This window comes from Glycine soja, chromosome 12, assembly GCF_004193775.1.
Source record: "Glycine soja cultivar W05 chromosome 12, ASM419377v2, whole genome shotgun sequence".
NCBI classification, from domain to species: domain Eukaryota; kingdom Viridiplantae; phylum Streptophyta; class Magnoliopsida; order Fabales; family Fabaceae; genus Glycine; species Glycine soja.
Genome location: NC_041013.1, coordinates 20,034,840 through 20,057,898, shown reverse-complemented (window position 1 = coordinate 20,057,898; position 23,059 = coordinate 20,034,840). Strand labels below are relative to the sequence as shown.

At 38.0% G+C, this 23,059-nt stretch overlaps 1 protein-coding gene across 1 annotated transcript; it reads right to left on the bottom strand.

Annotated features, from left to right (window-relative positions):
* Positions 1-5,186: 5,186 nt before the first annotated feature.
* Positions 5,187-22,825, bottom strand: LOC114378404 (G-type lectin S-receptor-like serine/threonine-protein kinase At4g27290). Its single transcript, XM_028336995.1, has 8 exons — positions 22,645-22,825; positions 7,451-8,822; positions 6,951-7,070; positions 6,700-6,851; positions 6,411-6,621; positions 6,052-6,289; positions 5,827-5,977; positions 5,187-5,744 (listed from the first exon to the last, which is right to left on the bottom strand). Exons 2-8 carry the CDS (start codon positions 8,736-8,738, stop codon positions 5,454-5,456), a joined length of 2,451 nt encoding a protein of 816 aa, XP_028192796.1. The 5' UTR covers positions 8,739-8,822; positions 22,645-22,825; the 3' UTR covers positions 5,187-5,453.
* Positions 22,826-23,059: the final 234 nt, after the last annotated feature.

Here is a 23,059-nt window from a genome sequence, read left to right as displayed (position 1 = left end):
CTCTTGTACTTTTAGTACATACTCCATCACTTACACTAATGCCTGCTCATTTAGTCTCACTCATGCAATCAATTCACTCAAAAATGTGATGCAACCAATTAATAACTTCCTACTTCTTTATCAAAATTAAAATTAAATGACTTAATTTAAACTATTGAAATTAAACTGTCCTAAACGCAATAAATTAAAATGAACAAATATGAAAACAAAACAAAATAAGACAAATAAAGAGAATTAAAGAAAAGTTCTTATCAAAATGGGCCTCAATCCTAGGTGGTCCCTAGATCCCAAGCTTCCTGTGCAACAGTGATGTCCTCAACATAATCATAATCAGCTCCAGTCTCTGTGGCGTCATCATTTTCAGTACTAAAGGTATCACCCCCCAACAGAAGGAAATTGGACTCCAGGCTAGGCAACTTGTACAGGCATTTGGTCGCTTCTTATCACTTCACTCATGCAAAATATTCTTACAGTTTTCTTATCCTCTTAGAGCTAAGGAAAACACACATTATTATTGAAATAAATTGAACACAACTGTCCTAAGAAATAACAGAAAAACACACAATGCAATTAACTAAAAAAGATAAAGTAAGAAATCAACGGTTGCCTCCCAGTTAGCGCTTCTTTAACGTCATTAGCTTGACAAGTCAGATGCCTTCAAGGTGGCATGAATGTCACATAGAACACATCTTCCTTGCATTTTTGCTTCTTAGTTAGAGACTCCATGAAATTCATGTATCCCAGAAACACCTTCAATGCCATTGCAAGAGAAGTGTTGGTGTTCAAGGAAAGAATGACACTTAAAGATTTATCACATTCTACATATCTTTATTCATTTTTAATCAGTTGATGAGGATGGATATTGACTTGGAGAATGCCTTTTTGTTGAATTTCTACTTGTGAGCACTTCTCCCACTATTGTTGTGTTCTCTCCTCACCTTTTTCTTCTTTTTCTTCATCTCTTTCTCTTGAATCATGCTCTTTTACAAGACTCTCCTCATGAGCTTTAACCTCTTCAAAGTTTTCTTCTCTTGTGACTAAAAAGGGTATTTTAGCCTCTTCTTTTGCTAGCTTACCAACCTGGATCTTAAGATTTTGAATTGCATTTTGATTGACTTTGAAGTTAGCTTCAAATGTTTCCATGAATTGCATCAACACATTCTCAAGATTAGAAAGTCTTTCTTCTTCATATTAATTGTAAAGGTCTAACTCTTGCTCCCACCAGTAATTTTCCATGGAGTAAAGATGGCAACTATCACTGAAATACTCTCCTCCACAGAAATCAAAATTTGTTAGTGGTGGGTGAATGACACCTAATTTCATGATTTCAACATACCCAGACAACCTCTTTAATTGGTTACTAAGAATCCTCCGATGTCTGAGCATACCACTCAAAATACCTTCCATGGATCAAGTTCTTCCAAGGTTACACCCTTTTTCTTTTATCATTTAAATTTGAAAAATTAAGGAAAAATAATAATTAGAAATAGAATATCCAAAATACCAAGCACAAAGAACAAAGTCCTCGACAATGACGTCAAAAACTTGTTGATGGATTGGGAAGTGCACCAATGCATCCCAAGTAATAACGTTAAAACGGAAGTCTGAGTATCGTATCCACAGGGACTTTGTTTGAACTTCAGGTAGATGAATATTTGATTAGTAAAGGAAGATAAAAAAAATTATTTGAAAATTTTAGGAAAAAAACAATAATTTAAATTGGTAGAAAATTAAATCAAACAAGAGGAGAAATTAAAGAGAAATTTAAATTAATTAATTAAAGAAAAAAAATAAGCACATCCTTCACTATGAAAGACTTGGACAAACAAAGAAAATCCTTGGGATGAAGATCACTCGAGATCGATCTAAGTTGTTGGATCAAGTGGCCTCAGAATAATTAAGAAGGGGGGGGGTTGAATTAATTATTCCTAAACCTTTACTAATTAAAAATTTACTCTTCTAAGCCTTTTACTATGTTGTTAAGTGAATAAGGAGTAGAAGAGAAACTTAACCAAAAGTAAAAGCGGAAAATAAAATGCACAACGGAAAGTAAAAGAGTAGGGAAGAAGGAGACAAACACACAAGAGTTTTTATACTGGTTCGGCAACAACCCGTGCCTACATCCAGTCCCCAAGCGACCTGCGGTCCTTGAGATTTCTTTCAACCTTGTAAAAATCCTTTTACAAGAAAAGATACACAAGGGATGTACCCTCCCTTGTTCTCTTTGAACCTAGTGGATGTACCCTCCACTAGAACTGATCCATAAGAGATGTACCCTCTCTTGTTCTCAGTCAACAACCCAAGTAGATGTACCCTCTACTTGTACCACAAAGGATGTACCCTCCAATGTGTTAAGACAAAGATCTCAGGCGGTTAAACCTTTGATACTTTGTGAATGGGGATACAAAAGAATTCTCAGGAGGTTAGTCCTTTGAAAACTTTTGTATAAGGGAAAGGGAAGAATCGAAAGAATTCTTAGATTGTGTCATTTTGAATTCTTTGACAAGGGAGAAGGGAGACACAAAAGAATTTAGGCAGTTAGTCCTTTGTTCTTTTGGAAAAGGGAGAAGAGAGACACAAAAAGAATTCAGGTGGTTAATCCTTGGCGAATTCTTTTTGGCAAAGGGAGAAGAGATGAAAAGAATGAATAGCACAAGTTTTCAAGGTTTAGAAAACCAGAAAACTTTGGAAAGCTTTTGGCACAAAGAAGAAGAAGAAGTTCAAAGAGATTCAAGGCTTGTAAAGGATTGTATTGGATTGTTAGAAAGATTGATTAAAAATGCAAAACAAAGCCTTGCTTTTATAGACTCTTCATGTCTGGTCAAGAGTACCATTTAGAAGAGTTATAAACTTTAGAAAAACTTAAAACCAATTTGAAAATGTCAAAAACCATTTGAAGAGTTACATCTTTTGATTTATTCAGAAACAATCACTGGTAATTGATTACCAAATCAGTGTAATCGATTACATAAAGCTTTTATGTGAAAGGATGTGACTCTTCACATTTGAATTTGAATTTCAACGTTCAAAGGCACTGATAATCGATTACCAAAACATTGTAATCGATTACAACTTTTTTGAAATCAATTGGAACGTTGTAAATTCATTTGAAAACTTTTTCAAATTCATTTTGCTACTGGTAATCGATTACACCAATCTGGTAATCGATTACCAGAGAGTAAAAACTCTTTGGTAAACATGTTTTGAGAAAAATCCATGTGCTACTCAGTTTTTGAAAAAACCTTTCCATACTTATCTTGATTAAGTCTTCTCTTGATTCTTGACTCTTGAGTCTTGAATCTTGATCTTGATTCTTGAAGCTTGATCCTTGAATCTTGATTCTTGAATTCAACTTTCCTCTTGAATCTTGAAGTGCTCTTGATTCTATCTTGAACTCATTCTTTGATTGACCTTTGAGCTTTTTGTCATCACCTTTGTCATCATCTTTGTTATCATCAAAACATCTTTTTGAATCAATCTTGATTCATCATGAAGCTTTTCTTCTACATAAGTTATTGTGACTATCTCAAGAACAATACATTGAGAAAGCTCTTAAGAGATTTAATATGCAAAGGCCAAGCCAATTAGCATTCCACTTGGTAGAAAATTTAAGTTGAGCAAAAAGCAAAGTCTAACAAGTGAGGGAGACAAAGAAGAAATGAAAAATGTTCCTTATTCATCTGCTGTTTGTCGTCTCATGTATGCTATGATATGTACAAGACCTGATATTGCTTATGCAGTCGGTGTTATGAGTCGATTCTTGTCTAATCTTGGGAAGAAACATTGGGTTGTTGTAAATGGATATTCAGATATCTTCATGGCATAACCAAGAAATGTTTGTGCTTTGGTAAGGAAAGCTTGTGTTAGAAGGATACACAAATGCAAACATGGCTGGAGATGTTGATTCTAGAAAATCGACATCAGGATATCTAACTACTTTTGCAGGGGAAGATGTGTGGCTTTATCAACTATCGAGGCTGAATATATTGCAACTACTGAAGCATGCAAAGAAATGTTGTGAATGAAGAATTTTCTTCATGAATTGTGCCACGAACAACAAAATTATGTGGTGCATTATGATAGTCAAAGTGCCATACACCTAGCTAAAAATTCAACATTTCACTGTCGTTCAAAGCACATAGATGTCTGGTATCACTAGATACAAGATATGTTAGAGGAGAAGTTTTTACAGCTAGAGAAGGTTCACAGCAATGACAACTGGTTAGACATGATGACCAAGGTGATACCAACTCAAAAGTTTGAAGACTGTTGTCAAGGTGTTGGTGTGGTGGTGCCCCCAAATTAAGTAAGAAAGGGGGAGATTTATTGGAAATCACTCCAAAATTATGGAGCACCACATTCAACAAATATTGATAACATCAAATGCATAGAAAATAAAAGGTCGAGATTCCAAGGTTTTTGAATTTCATCTTTGACTCTTGATGATATCACACTCATCTAAGAAAAATGGAGATAACATTTGCAAGAGTTCTTAGAAATATGAAAATTAATTTATATTCATTTATTACTCTTGGGAGAAGCTATATCCCTCCACTACATAAATGGGGGCTTATGAGAAGTTGTTGCAAATAAGCAAGTGAAATCCCTCAAGAGTGACGAAGTGAGAGAGTTTCTGTAATTCTCTTCAAGAAAAGAGAGTTATATGTTTCCACCATACCTAGTGAGTGTTTGAGAAATATTGTAAATCATCCTAGTGGATGAGATTGAGATCATTGTAATCTTGCTTGATAGTGGAGATATTTTTTTGGACTTGGTCCCGTGGTTTTTGGTTTTAATACTGAGGGGGTTTTCAGATTAAATTTTTTTGGGTGTTATTCTTCTTCTCTTACTCTCTTAATTTATTTTTCTCATCGCCTATCTTGATCACATAGAGAGGGAATTCATTCTTGGTATTTCCCAAACAGAAAACCTAGGTATTTTCCTCTTTCAAAATATGTCTCTTTTCTAAACTCCAACTACAATCTAACTTCTGAAATATCAATTGGAAGGCATAGCTTGTTTTATTGATGGTTCTTAACTTGTAATACCATTTTACAATAACTAGTCAAAGCACAATACATCAACTCATACGATGCAAGGTAAACATCACATGGTATTATAAAAAGTCTTTGATGCTTATTGCTTACAAGGATGAAGACCCGTGCAAACTAACCTTATTCAATACTCACTCCATGAACATTGATGTCATATTCCTCAAAATAATTTAATGTCATGATCCGAATTATCTAATTTCAAAAACCAGAAAAGTTTTCACAATCATAATCATTCAAATGGCATTTTAACATTCATGTCTACAAAAAAGTATTTCAACTTATATGTGTTTCTGGATAAATGAAAGAGAGATAAAACAAAAGTTGATAACAGAAAATCTCATTTATCCCGGATTGGAAGGAAAACCTTGTGTATTTTTGTTGCCTTGTTTACTTCATATTCTATCTTGCTTCTAACAATGTGATTGAAAGTTGATTACTAGAGGGTTTAATATCTGATTCAGGGGTAACGGCTCTTTCTGTGTAGAAACCTGGAACGTTAGGGTTGGGCAATAATTTTTCACCATTCAGCATTAGAACCACTGATGACATATCTGGCCTATCTTCGGGTCTTTGTTGCACGCATAACAAACCCACCTGTATACATCGTATGACTTCAGAAGGTGTGAGTCTTTCCCTTAGCACTCCTTCCAGTAGTTCCAATGCCCTCTCTTCAGTCCACAATCTCCATGCCTAAAATGGTGAGAAATAAAGTGGTCAGTTAGAAATTATTCAAGTAAGTGTTAGCAGAATGTAGTTATATAATTATTCTTACATATCCAAGAAGATTAAGGTTGTGTTTTGGGTCTGAAAATTCTCTGTTCCTTTGGCCACTTACAATCTCTAACAGTATCACCCCATAACTAAAGACATCGGATTTCATTGAGAAATGCCCACGAGCAGCATACTCAGGAGGCATGTAACCACTGAAAACATCAATTTTAAAGAAAATTAAGTGAGAATAATCGAACAAACCACATTAATGTAGATAAAGACTTACTATGTTCCAGCCACCCTATTCGTGTTTGCCTCGACTTGATCTCCCCATAATGTTCGAGCTAAGCCAAAATCTGATATTTTAGGATCTAAATTTGCATCCAGTAAAATATTGCTGGTTTTCAAATCTCTATGTACAATCCTCAATCTTGAGTCTTGATGAAGATAAAGAAGTCCTCGAGCAATGCCACAAATAATGTTGAATCGCTTAGGCCAATCTACCAAATTCCTTTGAGTTTCATCTAATCAATGGCATACATATGATTAGCATACCACTTGTATATTCTTCATAAGTTCATAAACTATAAATAAGAAATGGAAGACTTAAACTGATGTCATAGTATAATTTGTAAAGCCTCGTACGAAAAATAAAGTTGTCTAAGCTTTTATTTGGCATGTATTCATAGATCAACATTCTTTCATTTCCTTCAATGCAGCAACCTATGAGCTTGACAAGATTACGGTGTTGAAGTTTGGCAATCAACACAACTTCATTTTTGAACTCCTCCAACCCTTGACCTGACTTCTTTGAAAGCCTTTTCACAGCAAACTCTTGCCCATCCTTCAGTCTTCCCTGCAAGCCAACATCTACAACTTTTAGAAATATTTTGAGTAAGCAAAACAAAAATCTTTTGTTGGTTTTCCATATCACCTTGTACACAGGTCCAAAGCCACCTTCTCCCAATTTGTTACTCTCTGCGAAGTTTTCAGTGGCTCTTGCTATGATTAGAAAATCAAATGTTGACAAATCAATGCCTTCCTTTCTCAGTTTATGTTTGAAATGCTTCCTATAAATTATTCTTCCTACAATAGAGAAGCACTGACACTCACGATATGTACATATGATACAAAAACCTACTATCATATATTAGATGTTTAATCAATATCCAAGATAAAATTTACCTTGCATTTTGAGTATCATTATTATGCAAGCACATGCAGTTAATCCAAGAATAATCGTACCAACTGTGATTCCTAACATCTTTTTCATGTTTTTTCCATGGCCATTGACTGCAACATGATCTGACAGACATGGAGCAAGACTAATTAAGAACTATATGTATGACAGCTCACACAAGCTGGCATAAGCGACTAATTTATTAAAACTGCATGAGTATTTTGAGAAAAGTAGCATATTCAATTTTACCAGTACTATGTCAGGAAAAGGAAAGTCATCTAGAATATAGAGGTCTTGTACCGATTGACAAGCACCATTAAAAACTTCCCTGATTGTAACTAATTTTTTTTACCATGAGCATGGTGTGAAATATCGAATTGTTTTGCTAAACTCATCTTGGTAGCTCTAAACGCCTCACTCCTTCAATTCCATTAGAAAAATGCAATATATAATCAAAGAGGTAACAAGAAGGAAATGAAAGTAAACCAACAAAAAACTGGAGTACCTAGCTCTGAAGCAGGGACTCTGAAATAAATGTCTTGTCCACCTAAAGAGAATTTTCTCATGTCAATCAGATCATCAAACCAAAGTAAACAGCCACTTCCTCCGTTACGAATATCCGCATTTGCATATGCTTTACAAGAACAATTTTTCAGACAAGACTTCTGACATTCGTCAAGGTTCATGGTCTTATTTAACCATGATGAAGATGTATCTGGCAATTTCAAGTCCGTGTATCTCAAGAAGCCATCAGTGTTGCTGCTTTTACAATCAAATTTATTCCTAGGAACACAGCCATTATGCAAATATGATACATTCCTTTGTTCAGGGAACTTTGGAACATATCCTTTGATGCAATCACATGTCTGAGAGTTACCATCCATATTACAAATAGAATTTGCACCACATATAGCATAATTTTCACACTGATCTGACTCACCAAGCCTCAGAACTTCTATATTCCGTGTTTGCTTTGTCCATAGGAGAACGTTTCCAAACCCAGACCCTGAAGGGGTCAATGTAATTATGATGAAAATCGATCTATCAGGGGTCTTATACTCAACATACACTTCCTTTTCATTAAACACAAAATCATATACATATTGTTGTGTGGGTGGACGAATTGGATAACCCACCAAAGCCTGTCCGTTCCATGAGCCTCCTCTAAATGTTATTACATCTCCCTTGTATCCAAAAAATTGTGGATATCCTCTAAGATCAAGTTTCATCGAATATTCTCCCTTAGCAGGATCATCTTCATTTTTCCAAGATGATAGAGTTCTATCTAGACCAGTTTTCCATCCAATTTTCATTCCTGGCAAAAATGTGTCACACGGATAATCAAAACTCTGCCAAAAAAAGTTGTCCTCGTTTATATCCCGTTCATTTCTCACCACAATATTTCCAGAGTCTAAGATCTGTGCAATAGGATTCTTTGCTGCTTTGCTTGATGTGTTGTTTGACCACCAAATTGTATTGTTGGTGCCATTGAGAATCACAAGAACACCCTTTTCATCAAGCTTTAAAACTCCTGACTTATTTTGAAGTGCATTTTCTCGGTTAGCCACCCAGACCACTGTTAATGGAGATAGATTTCTGTACCATATCCCCAAGTATCGTCCTGTTGAAGCTCCAGGGCTAAAGAAACCCACTTCAAATGTTCCTTCTTCTGAAACTAATGTCTCCCCATCTCTGATATATTGACTAACTGCTAAATTGTCCGATGAAGTGGAGTTCCTCAAGTATGATAAGAGTAAGAACCATATAAATAACATTCTGAAGATGTGCACCATCTTGTTAAAATAAAAGCAATGACTTCTCAATTGTCAACTTTTTTAGTAACTCAGACAAGATTCTGGTATTCTTGGCCTCTGCAACTGAAAGTTAGAATTTCACTTTCAAACATCACTGATTAGAAAATTAAGATCTAACATACTAACTAGACTAAATGTTAATTTTGGTCTTTTATGCTTTAGTATTTTTCCGGTTTGGTTCATTAAGTTTCAAAAGTCTCACATGATCTATTTTCAAAAAGTTTCACTTTTTGATGATTTCATCAGTTTTCCATTTATGTTGTTGTGTTTTTAAGTTTATAATAACTAATTTAATATATGACAACTTAAAATCACCACCATGCGTGAATTAAAACTGAGTCCCGACCCCATTCCTCTGTTTTCAAGGAATTGTTGTAACCAGAGTCCACATCACGAACACCAACAAAGGTGCGCCAAGCCTGAGGACTCCGCGCCACAGGAGTGTTTGGTTCCCTTGGCAGTGGCATTGCTGTCCTCGTGCAGCATGGCAGTGACAAGAGTGGAGAGCACCTTCTTGGCGTTGCAGATTTGACCGTCGCCTTGGGGGGCGGGGTGGGGGCTGAGCCAGCGCTGTGACAGCAATCTCAGCGAGGTGCTGGAGATTCTTGATGGCGTCGAGGCCGAGCATGACAGCATTGCAGACGTTGAGGGACTTCACAACACAGTCGAGTAGCTCAGGGAGGACCTTGTCTGGCAGCGGCTTTGCGATCTGGGAAGGGTTGCAGTCCATTGGCATGATGACTTTGAACTCGGCATCACAGCGAAGGAACTCGTGGATGGAAATGTCTCTCCTTCCCCATGTCTATCACTCTCAAACCCTCTTCTCCCAACTAGTTCTCCTTTTGTTTATTTCTTTCTCATTTTTTGACCATTCCTTCTCCTTCATTTTATTTTCATTTCAGGGTTCTGAGACTGGAATTCAGTGCATTCTGCTTTTATTTATAATTTGTAAACCATATTACTAAACCTCCGCTTGAATTGCAGAGGTAGAAGAAGAGTGATGATGGCAAAATGGTGTCGGTACAGAGTTGGCGAAGGAGTTAAATAAGGAGAAAAGTCCAAAAATCAGTTGTTGATTGAGGAACACCCAATGTTTAGGGCCCTGTTACCATGCTGATCACAGGTTCTACAACCATACTTTCTCTCAAAATTAACCCTGCACTACACATTAATCTTTGTATTTATTTTTGGGAAAAGTTAACAAAATCACAATTGTTTTCATTTCTTATGCTCTTATAATTATTTTTTATTTCTCAAATGAAGTTTAATAAAAAACCACATTGTAGAAAATGTATGTGTTTATGTCCTTTGTGTCTAATCCTCATCAAGTGCTAGAGAAGATATCAAGTAACTTCTCAGGTCCAAATTTGACCATCCTATTTTATTCAGGCACGGTTCACTCCTTTTTTTTCATTTTAAAGATCTTTGTGTTCTGCTATATTGGATTTGATCGAACTTGTTAATTCCTATTGACCAATATCTGGGAAGTTGTCCTACCGGGATTTTAATTAGTATTGGAGTTGAACGTGTAGAATGCTTTCAATTGGATTTTTCATAAGGGAGATATGCTATACCTATTTAGTTATTGCATCGGTTAGCTTCTTCACTACGTATGTGAAAGGTGGCCTCATTTGCTTGTCATGCTAGAGAATGTAGATTGTGTTGGTGAATGTTAAGGTGATTCTCAACTGGTCCAATAATGTCTATTAAAATTTTTAATTTTAATTTTCAAACATGAAAATGCTAGAAATAAAAGTCTGTATTATCATGTATGACGTACCAAATATAGGTAGGATATGCATGTTTATTTGATAAAATGTATATGTACGTTAAAATTCTTATGATATATGAATAATGCTGGTATTAAGTTTAATAGACCAAACATACGAGTTACAGTTCATTTTTTAGTGGATATTTTTCTTTTACATCTAAGGATATACATCCTCGTTTTGCACCTACAGATTTAAATTTAGACCCTTGATGTTAAAATTTTGAAAAACTATTCCTCCTTTGATAGTGATAGTTGTATTCTAGATTATGATTTCTTCCCAAGTAGGTGTATGTCATTAATATTGTCTTTGTTACATCTCATGCTCCAATCTGTTAATCTACAACTTATTTTTACTGGTAGGTTCTTTCTGGTTTGGTATAATTTGTCAGAAGAAGGTTTATGGTTCATTTTCAAGATTAGTGTTAGTGTACTGTCTGGGATTGACAAGTGACATGGTGAGTGATACGACATTGAGCAATCTTGGTCAACCCACCATCCTAGTCAGCCTTAGACCCTAAGCACGAATGTAGTTCACATAGCTAACCCTAGCACCGTGTGGCTAGTTGGTTAGGCCATTATGATTCCGATACACGAGTATTTTATTGTCAAGGTAGTTACTCTGTTATGAAGCTGTTATAGTGCAGTTGCGCACCTAACTAATGAGGTTGTTATATTGTTACAACAACCCCCTCAAGCAACAATCTAAGGTTTCCACCCGTCGCTATAAATAATTAGGTTGTATATTCACTTGAACTCAACCTTTCTACTCATATACTGCTCACTCAAACAATTAGTTGAGTGTCAGAGTCCCTTTTGAAAGTACCATCCACATTTCATAGATGGAGGGTATCGGCGAATTCACCACCATGGAGATCACTAGAGTCCACTCTAACAGTGGTCAACTCTAACGTCAGACCGGCCCCAAATTTTGACAAGTACATTTGGTGCCCACCGTGGGGTTGTGGTAAAACTCCCTCTATGACCACCTGCACATATGGCTAGCACACGATCTAGACTCAAGAGAGAGACACCCCCTGACAATTCCAACCTCACTTCGACGGCCACCATGACGAACAACGATCCACTTTGCCAACTCCAAGCCCGCATTGCAAAGATAAAAAGATGCCACGTGGAAGAACTCATAAAATTGAAGGCTAATCACAATGAATTGGAGGCTTGCATTAGACATCCCTAAGGAGATGAACACTCTGCTCACACGATTAACAACACACCTACGGAGAGTCACACCCCCGACAGACCAATAATACCATGGATGAGAACAATTCCTCTCATCCACACCAACCTGAAGGATGGATGACTCGACAACATCCTTTCATCGATCGAATCTGAAGGTTGACCAACCTCTAGGTTGGAAATCGCTCAACCTGGAGCACTACAACGGGACCACCAACCTAGACGAGCACTTGGATGCATTTCTCACTCAGGCCAACCTCTAAACTGATGACGACGCAATCTTATGTCGAGTCTTCCCTGTGTCCCTCAGGGGAGCCGCATTGATAGCTTAGACACCCTTGTTGGCCGCTTCAGCTCTCAATATGCAACAAGTCAATCGCACCACATGACTTCTGCTGCCCTAGCTAGTCTATGCCAGGCAGAGGATGAGCCACTTCGCAAATTTATGGACATATTTGGTTGGCTTGTTGTTCAAATTAGAGACCTCAATTCTAAGGTGGCACTACATTTTATGTTGTTGGCTCTTCGATCTGGAAAATTTGTTGACAATTTGTGTAAGAAGCCTCATAGCAGCATGGACAAGTTTTAAGAGTGAGCCAAGGACTATATTCAGATGGAAGAAATGTCAAGATTTTGAAACAAAGTTAGACAGGCTGGACAAAACCACGAGAAAGGAGAAAGTAGCCCAAGGATTGACCCATACAAGTATGATAAGCGACACAAGCTAGATAAGCGTCAGCCACTTCAAAGAGGACCAAGATATGAACGTTATACACCCTTAACGACAAATCGAGCCAACATTCTCAAGCCAGCCTTCAGTGCTGAGGTTCCCATACAATTACCTCCCCGTACCTCCCCCAGACCTGGTATGGATATAACTAAGCATTGTAGGTACCATCGTAACCATGGCCACAACACCATAGATTGTTGATCCCTTAAAGACAAGATTAAAGAACTTATACAAGCAGGTTACCTAGCCCGACTCTTGAAAAAACCTAATAACAATAAGACTGGAGGACTACCCGGAGGGTCAGGGAAAAATGATGACCATCACAAGAGAAGAGACAACGAACAAGATAGGAGGGGTGACAAAACATAGGGTAGAGGGAGACTAAGGCATCACCAATAAATACGTGAGCACCAACCCCAATTAGAGCAGGAAGATGAACCTGCTCAACAGATTAGAGGCATGAACACTATCACAGGTGGATTTTCCCATGGAGGACTATCCAAGCCATCTCGGAAGCGTCATTTCCATGCCATCAAAGGTCTTGATGTCAACTATGTCAACGTTAAACCGCTGAGAAGTCTTCCTTTTATAACCTTCACAGATAGATATTTCAAAGGCATCAACCCCATTAACGAAGATGACCCTATGGTTGCTCTATCGTCATTTCCAACTTCATGGTGGCCAAAGTCCTTATTGACCAGGGAAATTCAATGGATATACTCTATTGGAAGACATTTCAAAGGCTTGAAATGTCACCCACCATGATTCAACCACACTACGGACCAAACCTAGGTTTTGCAGGAGAGAGTAGAAACCAAAGGTTACGTGGACTTGATGATCAACTTCCGTTAGGACAAACTGTTGCAGAGTTTCATGGTTTAGTTGTTGATGCAACACTTTTTATTTTGCTTTGATTGGTAGGAAAACATTCAATGAGCTTGGAGCCATAGTCACGACACCATACCTCAAAATGAAGTTCCCTACCTTGACAGGAAAATTTTTCACTATCAAGGCATACTGGAAGTAAGCTCGAAAAGTTGGCCCCTTACACCCCGCCCCTCCCGTCAGAGAGTCGGGCAAATCTCATTCCCCCTGGTAGTGACAATTAAGTCATGAGCATTGTCAAAGAATTCACAATAAGGACCTTGACCCTCTATGAGACGATAATTGGAAATCATAGTGACACATTTGACGTGGACCCTCAAGATGATACCATTGACAAAGGCCCAAAACCAATGGAAGAACTCGTCAAACTACAGCTTGCACCTAAGTTTGGGCAATGCACACAGCTCAACAAAGACCTCATTAGCCACGAGCACAGACCTATAGCTGAAGTCGCAGATTTATTTGCTTGACAACCATCTGACATGCCAGGCATCCACCCTAACATTATATGCCACAAAATGGCTATCTTCCCTCAGGCCAAACCAGTCTCACAAAAGAAAAGGAAGATGGGAGAAGAACTACACAAAGTAGCCAGTGGAGAGATTGACAAGCTGCTTAAATCCCAGTTCATAAGAGAATTCAAATACTCAATTGTGCACAGACTACACCAACCTGTACATGACGTGTTCCAAAGATGCATATCCCCTGCCTAGCATCAACAAGCTTATGGACGGCGCATCTAACATCTAACTGTTAAGGTTCCCGGATGCTTATTTAGGGTACAACAAAATCAAGATGCACCCTCTAAATAAGGAAAAAATTGCCTTCATCATTGAAGACGCCGACTTCTATTATAGGGTCATGCCTTTTGGACTAAAAAATACTAGAGCTACATTCCAAAGGATCATGAACCAGGTCTTCAAACATCAGATAGGTCAGAACATCAAGGTCTAAGTGGACAACATGGTCGCCAAGTCTCATAGCATGGCCCAACATGTAGCAGACTTGGAGGAAGTATTTGGAGAAATTCGTAAATACAACAGGCGCCTCAACCCTGAAAAATGCACAATTAGGGCTAGGGGTAGAAATTTTTTTGGGTTCATGATCTGTCAAGGGATCAAAGCCAACCCTGACAATTATACATCAATATTGAAAACGTAAAGCTCTGGCCAATGTCAGAGAACTTTAGAAGCTGAATGGTAGATTGGTGTCTTTTAACACGCTACTCAAGAAAACTAAGCTATTCTCGTGGGACGAAGCCTATGAGAAAGCTTTCCTAGCTTTCAGAAAAACTATTGCAACACCACCAATTCTATGTCGACCCAAGCCTAGAGCATCCCTCTCTTATACCATTCAATGGTAGAAGAAGCCATTCAATGGAAAGCACCAAACACCCATCTACTTCGTTATTTGCATCCTTCATGATGCTGAAAAGAGATACCAAATGATCGATAAAGTGGGGCCTAGCACTTATAACCTCTGCTCGATGCCTCATCCCTACTTCTAGATCCACCGAATCATCGTCAAGATGGATCATCCCATCAAGCAGGTGTTAAGAAAACCTAAGCTGATAAGAAGAATGATAGCATAGTCTATAGAGCTATCAGAATTTGACCTACAATGCAAGACTCGTGGCCCCATGAAATCACAGTTTATGGTAGACTTTCTAGCAAATTTTGATGGTAATGTCCTGGCCACCTCTAACTAGTAGAGCTTATATGTAGATTGTACATCCAATGTGAAAGGAAGCAGGGCAGACATCCTCTTTGAAGGACCCAATAATGTTACCTTGGAGTAGGCCCTCAAATTTGATTTTAAAGCATAAATAACCAGGCTGAGTATGAAGCATTCACAGTAGGCCTAAAATTGGCAAAGAAAATGGGAGCAAAAAAGCTCAAGTGCTATAGCGACTAATAACTAGTCCAAAGACCAGTTGCAAACAAATATCAAACCAAGGAAGCAACTCTCCTTAGGTATTACCACATTGTCAAGACTCTTATTGTTGACTTCAACTATTTTGAAATGTATCATATATCAAGGGAAGACAACATTAAGGAAAACTTTCTCTCCGAGCATGCAAGCACCAAAAAGCCTGGACACCTTTAGACTATCATCCTGGAAACACTCCAAGCATTAACGATAGACACCGATAAGGTCATCGCAGGGGAAGAAGAGAAACTGAACTGGATAACCCCTATAAGAATCTCTTAACTCAAGGGGTATTACTACCAGACAAAAATCAAGCATGTCGCTTGAGAAAGAAGGCTAGTTACTACGTCATCCTCAATGGAGAGCTCTTCAAAAGAGGCTTGACAACACCCTTACTAAAGTTTCTGGATAGTGAGCAGGCAGAATTCATCATATGAGAGCTACATGAAGGGATCTGCAGCCTTCACACATGGGGGTATTCCTTAGCAACCAAGGTAGTACATGTCAGCTACTATTGACCAACACTTAAGGCTGACACCCTCAACTTCACAAGCAAATGTAGAAAGTTCCAGGAGTTTGCGGATGTCCTGCATATTCCTGCTGACAACCTCCACAACTTGGGCTTTCCTTGGCCTTTTGCCATGTGGGAGATGGATATACTGAGGCCATTGCCAAAAGCTCCAGGACAGGTCAAGTTCTTGCTGGTCGCCATAGACTATTTTACCAAATAGATTAAAGCAAGACCACTACAGGAAATTTCAGCTAATAAAGTAGAAAAGTTTACATGGAAGCATGTCATATGTAGGTATGGACTCCCCTATGCCATTGTCACTAACACTCAAATTCAAGGCCCAAACCTATGAAGAATTCCTGTCAAGGTTAGGTGTCAAGTACCTAGTAACCTCTGTCGAGCATCCTCAGACAAATGGCCAAGCTGAGGCATCGAACAAGGTCATCTTTAAAGCCCTACGCACGAGACTCAACAAGTTCAAAGGCTTGTGGAAGGAAGAACTCCCTAGCATACTACGAGCCTACAAGTTTTTTCCCCAAACAACGACCATGGAGACTCTGTTTTGTCATATATATGGCACGGATGCCATGATCCCTATAAAAGTCAAGGAACCCTTGATAAGGAGGCTATTTTTCTAGACTCAGCAGAATGAGGAAAACTTGAGGGTTAAACTCGATACGAGAGAAGAAGTCCAAGAGATGGAAAGGATCAAGGAAGAATCTACCAAGTTTCAAGCATAAAAAACATTGACGTGCTGTACTCTTTTTCCTGATCAAGTCTTTTGTCCCAAAACAAAAAAAGCAGGGTTTGGACTTGAAAGGTTTTAACAAGGCAACCTGAAGTATGGAAGGAACTTGTATTCAAATGATTAAACTAAATAAAATTCTTTCTCATTCAGTCTAATTACTCCTATGCATATAATACATTGACGAATGTCACAATGTCTAAAGGCTCTTCAAACCCAAGGTTTTGCCTTGGTAAGTCTTGCCAAACCCAGGACAAACGCGTTCCCTGTCAAATCTCCAAAGGCTCGTTAAACCCAAGGTCCGCCCAAGGCAAGTCTCATAAAACCAAGGAGAAACATGTTCCTTGTCAAATCTCCAGAGGCTTGTCAAACCCAAGGTCCACCCTTGGTGAGTCTTGCCAAACCTAAGATAAACATGTTCTTGGTTAAATCTCCAAAGGCTCATCAAACCCAAGGTCCGCCCATGGTGAGTCTTGCGAAACCCAAAATAGACGTGTTCCTAGTCGAATCTCCAAAGGCTCGTCAAACACAAGATCCATCCTTGGTGAGTCTCGCCAAACCCAGGACAAATGTGTTCCTGGTCTAATCTCTAAAGGCTTGACAAACCCAAGGTTCATCCTTGGTAGGCCTCTCTATGCCTAAGACTTGTCCTTCACATATATTCTAAAAATCAAGGCATATCCTTGGTAAATTTCTTCACTCAAAACCATGACATTCCTAGTCGAAGTCTAGATTAGCCTAACACTTGGCCAATTTAACACGCCTCACCAGAAAGCCCATGACCTTGGTTATGAAGTTCCTTAAAGAAAAAACGGAAGCACCAACAGGTGAGAAGCTAGAACCAGTGTGCACCCATATCTGTAACATGATTATTGTGTCTGAGATGAGTGGTAGCATCACTGAAGTCTACAACGGCAAGACCTTCAAATAGGTTGAAATTAAACCCAAGATGATTGAACATTATCTTGTCAAGTTGTCTATTTCATACAAACTCGTTAGCACGATAGTTTCATACCTAACACATCTCCCTCGTAAGCCATAACTAATCAAAACACAAAGCATCACATAGATCGTTCCATGAAGAGGCCAAATCCAAGTTGGATGTAAGCCAAAACTTGTGACATTTGTAAGCCAAACAAAATTCACAAAACAATAGGTTGATGAAAGGAGGAAAATAGAAATGCATTGAAGGAAAACATTATCAACACTACCACAAAAGCAATATAACAAAATAACCAAAAGAGGCATGGCCTAAACATTGACCCGATCATCCTCCTCTCCTTTATTAGATTCCTCCACAACAATAGTCTTATCCTTATCAAGAAGTTGCTTGTCCTTCACATCTTTGAATAGGTCAAAAAGGTTCAGATCGAGACCCTCAGTAAATAGTCTTGCCTACTTGACAGCCTTGAAGAACCCCTTCTCATACTGCTCCATGACCACTTTCTGAAACATTATGAGCTCCTCCTTAAACTCCTTCTTTGCCTCCTTCTCCCACATCAAGTTTGGACTCTCTCAGCTTGGCTTAGGTATTAGATGGCAGAAGCTCAAAATCCCTCTGTTGGGCTTGAAGATCAAAAACCACTCTTACGAATTCTGTCATGGTGGCATCAAGTGCTTCCCTCTCCTTAGCAAAGCACTCCCCCTCACATGCCAAGTCATCATTCGCTCTTAATGTATCTTTATAGCGTCCAAAGACCTCATCATTGTCTAGTCTTATACTCCCTAACTTGGCAAAAACATCGTCTACCCTGGATGACAGCTGCTGATTCAACTGGACAGCCTTGATAAAGGCAATAGTAGCATTTGCTAGCCTTGGGTGCTCCAGCCGTCATACTATCTTGGTAGTGGCTCTCCACTTGGCAACTTTTTCCTCTAAGGAAGCAATTATGTCCATAACTATCTTATGTTTGTCCCCATTCTCTTCTAAAATAGCCAAGCTCCTCTGAAGGAAGACCTTCATAGCATCATTTGAATTTTGTACTCCAATAAAAAGATCAAATTTTTGTCAAAAAGGGTCACGAAGCCTGCAAACATCCTCTAGTCAGGTCTGTACCCTATACTCCACAATGAATTATCTTCTTGTGAAGTATATACCTGGTCTAATGAAATGTTTGGACATGAAGAGCAAAAAGGCATCCCAAAATATGTGACAGTGGAAGCTAAAGGTGGCACGGCAAAGGAAGAAGGAGCCATGCTTGTTACAACACTTGCCATTGTCAACCCTGCACTAAGCAGCCGCAGTGCCATAGAAGAAATAGGAGCCAACACAGTAGGGGCAAGAGCGAAAGTGCCCGGTGTAGATGGAGGAGATGCAAAAACCACCAGGGTGGATGAAGGTGGAGGGGCAAGAGGATACAAAATGTTGGTTGTAGCAATACTAGTCTCATCAATTGATTCAATTAGATCTCCCTCCCCTCTTGAGGGTTTATTGACATTGACTGACGGAGGGGGCGCATAACCATCAATAGGTCCAAGATGCTTCACTAAAGGCCGACATGCAAAGTCATCCATTATTCTTACAGAGATAGAAAAAACATAATACACAATCAGAAAAGAGAAAGTTATACTGAGACAGGCGCAAAATGGCGACGTATTGTACCATCCAAGACACGAAGAGGGTTACTGTCTGAAGGCAAGGACAAGATGGCTCATGCATCAAGCAAGACCGGCAATTGTTCCAATATGGCCTTGTCTACCCTTTCCTCTGAAAACATTAGGTGTTCTTCCAAAACTTGAACCTTGCAAGATCTGATTCCCAATAGAAGGGTAAACGAGGCTCCCCACTCCCCTTATACATCAATGACAACCCATAAAAAACAACACTACTTGCCTTGACCTTAAAGAAGCAGTCCTTGAATCTACAGAATGTGTTAGAGTCAAAATTGAACATCCTCTTGTAAACAGTATTCAACGACACCCAGCTAATCTTCCCAATCAACTTCATTTTGAAAAAGTGCATGAACATGGGAACACTAGGCCTAATGTTGAAAAACTGGTATAAAAAATCGAAAGCCTTCACAATTCAAAGGAAAAGTCAAATGCAACACTTCCAACATACACCGGTAGACATAGAAATAATGGGGACCATAGGGGGAAGAACACATAAACGGGCACTCATCTTTTTCTCAAGCAACTAAGGTCATTTTACGGGCGTCACCAGGTTTTGCCAACTCAAGTTGATGCCATAAGGCACCAACGCACAAGGGGAATGTTATCAACGAATGAAACTTCAAAACGTCATCCCTCACCCACTTGAAATCAATAATGCACAGAGGAGAAGAAGGTGTTTTGCCATGGTGGCGACACCTATTCCTCGGTGAAACCCTAACTTCACCATTATTCCCCCTTTCCACAGCCTCGGTGGTCACTGGATTCTCCCGAGGGGGTGGGGGCATGATTGCCATAAGAGGGGAAGGTTGATCCTCCGTCAGAGCCATGGGAGGTTCCATCCCCACGTGTAGCCCGAAACTACCCTCGCCCATATTATTGAAGTCCATCAACCTCTCAAAATAGGAGGACCCACTGTTAGAGACCTTGCGAGGAACCTCCTCCGATAAAGAATCTACAATGAGAATGACTTCCTACTCAGCCATGACGAATAGAGCCCCTAAAGTCGTTTCCTCCAATGCCCAACATAGAATCAGAAATGGTAGACATAGTGAGGAAAAGAGGCGTACCTAGAGTGAAGTGGAAATCGAAAAAAGGAAATGGGAAAACTGAAGAAGAAAACCCAGAAATGGAGAAGCGCTACAGCTGAAAATATCCAGGGTAAAAAAAGTCACGACAATTGTAAGGCGAGATTGAAGGAACTATCGAAAGCTAAATTCTGAAAGGGGGTGTTGAAGATTGAAGATGGTGAAAACCTAACGCACATTCCTTTTAAACGAGGAGAAAGAGCCACATAATGCATCTTTAAGATGTCCCCTTACACGAATGATCAAAAAGGTCAAAGTCAGGGACCTTCTTTATAAGACATCCCAATGCTTGAGTCTATGTAAAGGGACATAAATCACGCTAGAAAACTTGTCAACCATAGCCCGGACAATGTTTTTCTAGGATGAGGGGATTGTTAAGCCTAAAATCATTAAATTTGTCAAGGTTACCACCCTCGACACTGGACAATCTATTTCGCCAATAGAATGAACTCAAAGCTTAAGGGACTTGTGTACTATCCGGGATCCACAAGGGACGTGGCGAGTGACACGACATTGAGCAGTCCTCATCAACACTCTATCCTAGGTGGATGCACTACAAATAGTCGCACAATGTGACTAGGTGGTAATGCTGTTATGATTCTGATACACAAGTATTTGATTGTCAAGGTAATTACTCTGTTACAAAGTTGTTATAGTGAAATTACTCTTGACTAATGAGGTTTTTATGCTGTTACAAAACAACCCCCTCAAGCAACAATCTAAGGTTTCCATCCATCACTATAAATAATCAGGTTTTATATTCACTTAAACTCAACCTTTCTACTTGTATACTACTCACTTAAACACTTACTTGAGCGTTAGGGCCCCTTTTGTAGGTACCTTCCCTATTTTGCAATGGGGTCTTAATCTTCTTGATGGTGACCTTGCTTATAGTCATGGATATGATGGCACCATAAATCAACACGATACTGCTGACATCTATAATGGACATTGTTTCCATTGCCTTTAGGATAATGAATTTAACAATCTATGGAGAATATTTGATTAGATGATTGTCTGTACTCTTCAAGAAGAGTTTTCATAGCTAGAGATTGTCGAATCTTTATGATACTTAAAGGTGGTTGAAGAACAGTTCCATGTTCCTCAGATTCAGCTTATATATGATGGGTTTGGATCCTCTCCATTTCTTCCTTTACTATGCTTTTGAGATAATAAATGTCACCTTTGATAATGTGTGTATCATTTTCATTTTATTCATTATCTTAAAAGCTTATGAAATAGAAGAAATGAAGAGAAAAAGAAATAGAGAGGATCCATTTCTGCACATGATTGCCATAACTTTTCAATAGTAAACTGATTTTTCTTGGTTATATTTGGTTGGGATTTTCAGGTACTATTTTTGATGTAATACTCATATGCAAATTGCAAAGAGGAATCATAAGCAATAGGTTTTTTTTTTTGAACGTTAGCAAGAGCTTAATATCATACTCATGCAAATATTTAGTTTAGTTTTTTTTTTTTTTTTTTTTTGTATATCCTATTCTTTCCTTTTACTGTCAATTGTAATTCAAACTGCCTACTTTTAATTTTTTTAAAGCAATTATCAATTTGAAATTTTTCAGTAACTATCCTTTGTGGTTCAAGCTCTTGAATCCAGTTTTGCTTATAATTAATGCTCAAAATAAGGAAAAAAATTGGATTGTGATGGAATTGTACTTCGTTTACAAGTTAGGAGAGAAACTGAAAATAAAAGTAAAAATTTCATATCACTTAGTTTACATAAATCTTAATTGAATTACTATTCATAGAAATTAAAGTACACAAAATAAATACTCTACAATGGAAAATTTTAAAATATTAGTTATTAAACACAAGTAAATACTAATATGGATAAGTCATGTTTTAAAATGCAAAAAGAAGTCATATTTTAAAAATGACTTGTTTTTTTTATTTGTTGAATTGGTGTATTCATATGAAACTTCAAGTTGTCTATGTCTTTTTTTTAAGAAAGCTTCATGAAGTTCTGTATTAGAATGAGACTTTAATTTCTTTTAATTGTTATTGTTACGAAGCTGTGTTTTGATCTACGATTTTCTTTTATTTCTGCATTTTTAATTACTTTTTAAAAATAAAAAACAAAGTCTTCTTTATAAAAAATACTTTTATATAAAGTCATGTTTCAAAACCTACATTCATGTTCAATGTCGTGTTTGCAAAACACGATTAACCTATTAACATAATTTTAAGAAATTATCCATTTTTTATATTTTTGAATTGTTGATATGTAACTATATTAAATATTTAGAAGATCAGTTTTTTCAGTGATATTGATCTTAAAGAATTTGAACAACATTGTGTCAATGAAAGATACATGTAGTTCATATATAAAACTCAACAATGAAAAATGAGATTTATGTACGATATAAATCATGATATTAATACCAATCAGGACGTACCTTACCTCTTGCCAAGGGTACACGAAATCATTTTTTTCAGAAATGCCTTTCCCATCCCCTTCAAGAGTACTCGTTATCTCCCTCTCCTTGTTGCCTGCGCAGTTTTTTCAAGTAAAACGAGAGTGAACAGGGCATCGATCCAGTGGCCTATTAACTGAATTTATTTTATTCTTAAGAATGAACTAATGTGGCTATATATTAGCTTAGACGTTAACATGAAGAGTTAAGAATGGGGATAATGCTGTTTGAATGCTAGATACATGGTTAGTTGAGGAAATAACTAAATTATGCTAAACCATTAATGTAAGGAGTAGTTAGATGTTAGTATAAGACTTTTTCAAGCAAGCAAAAGGTGGAAAAAAAATAAATGAGACATGTCTGCAATATACTGTTGTCAACCAAGCTATTTTTTTTTATTAT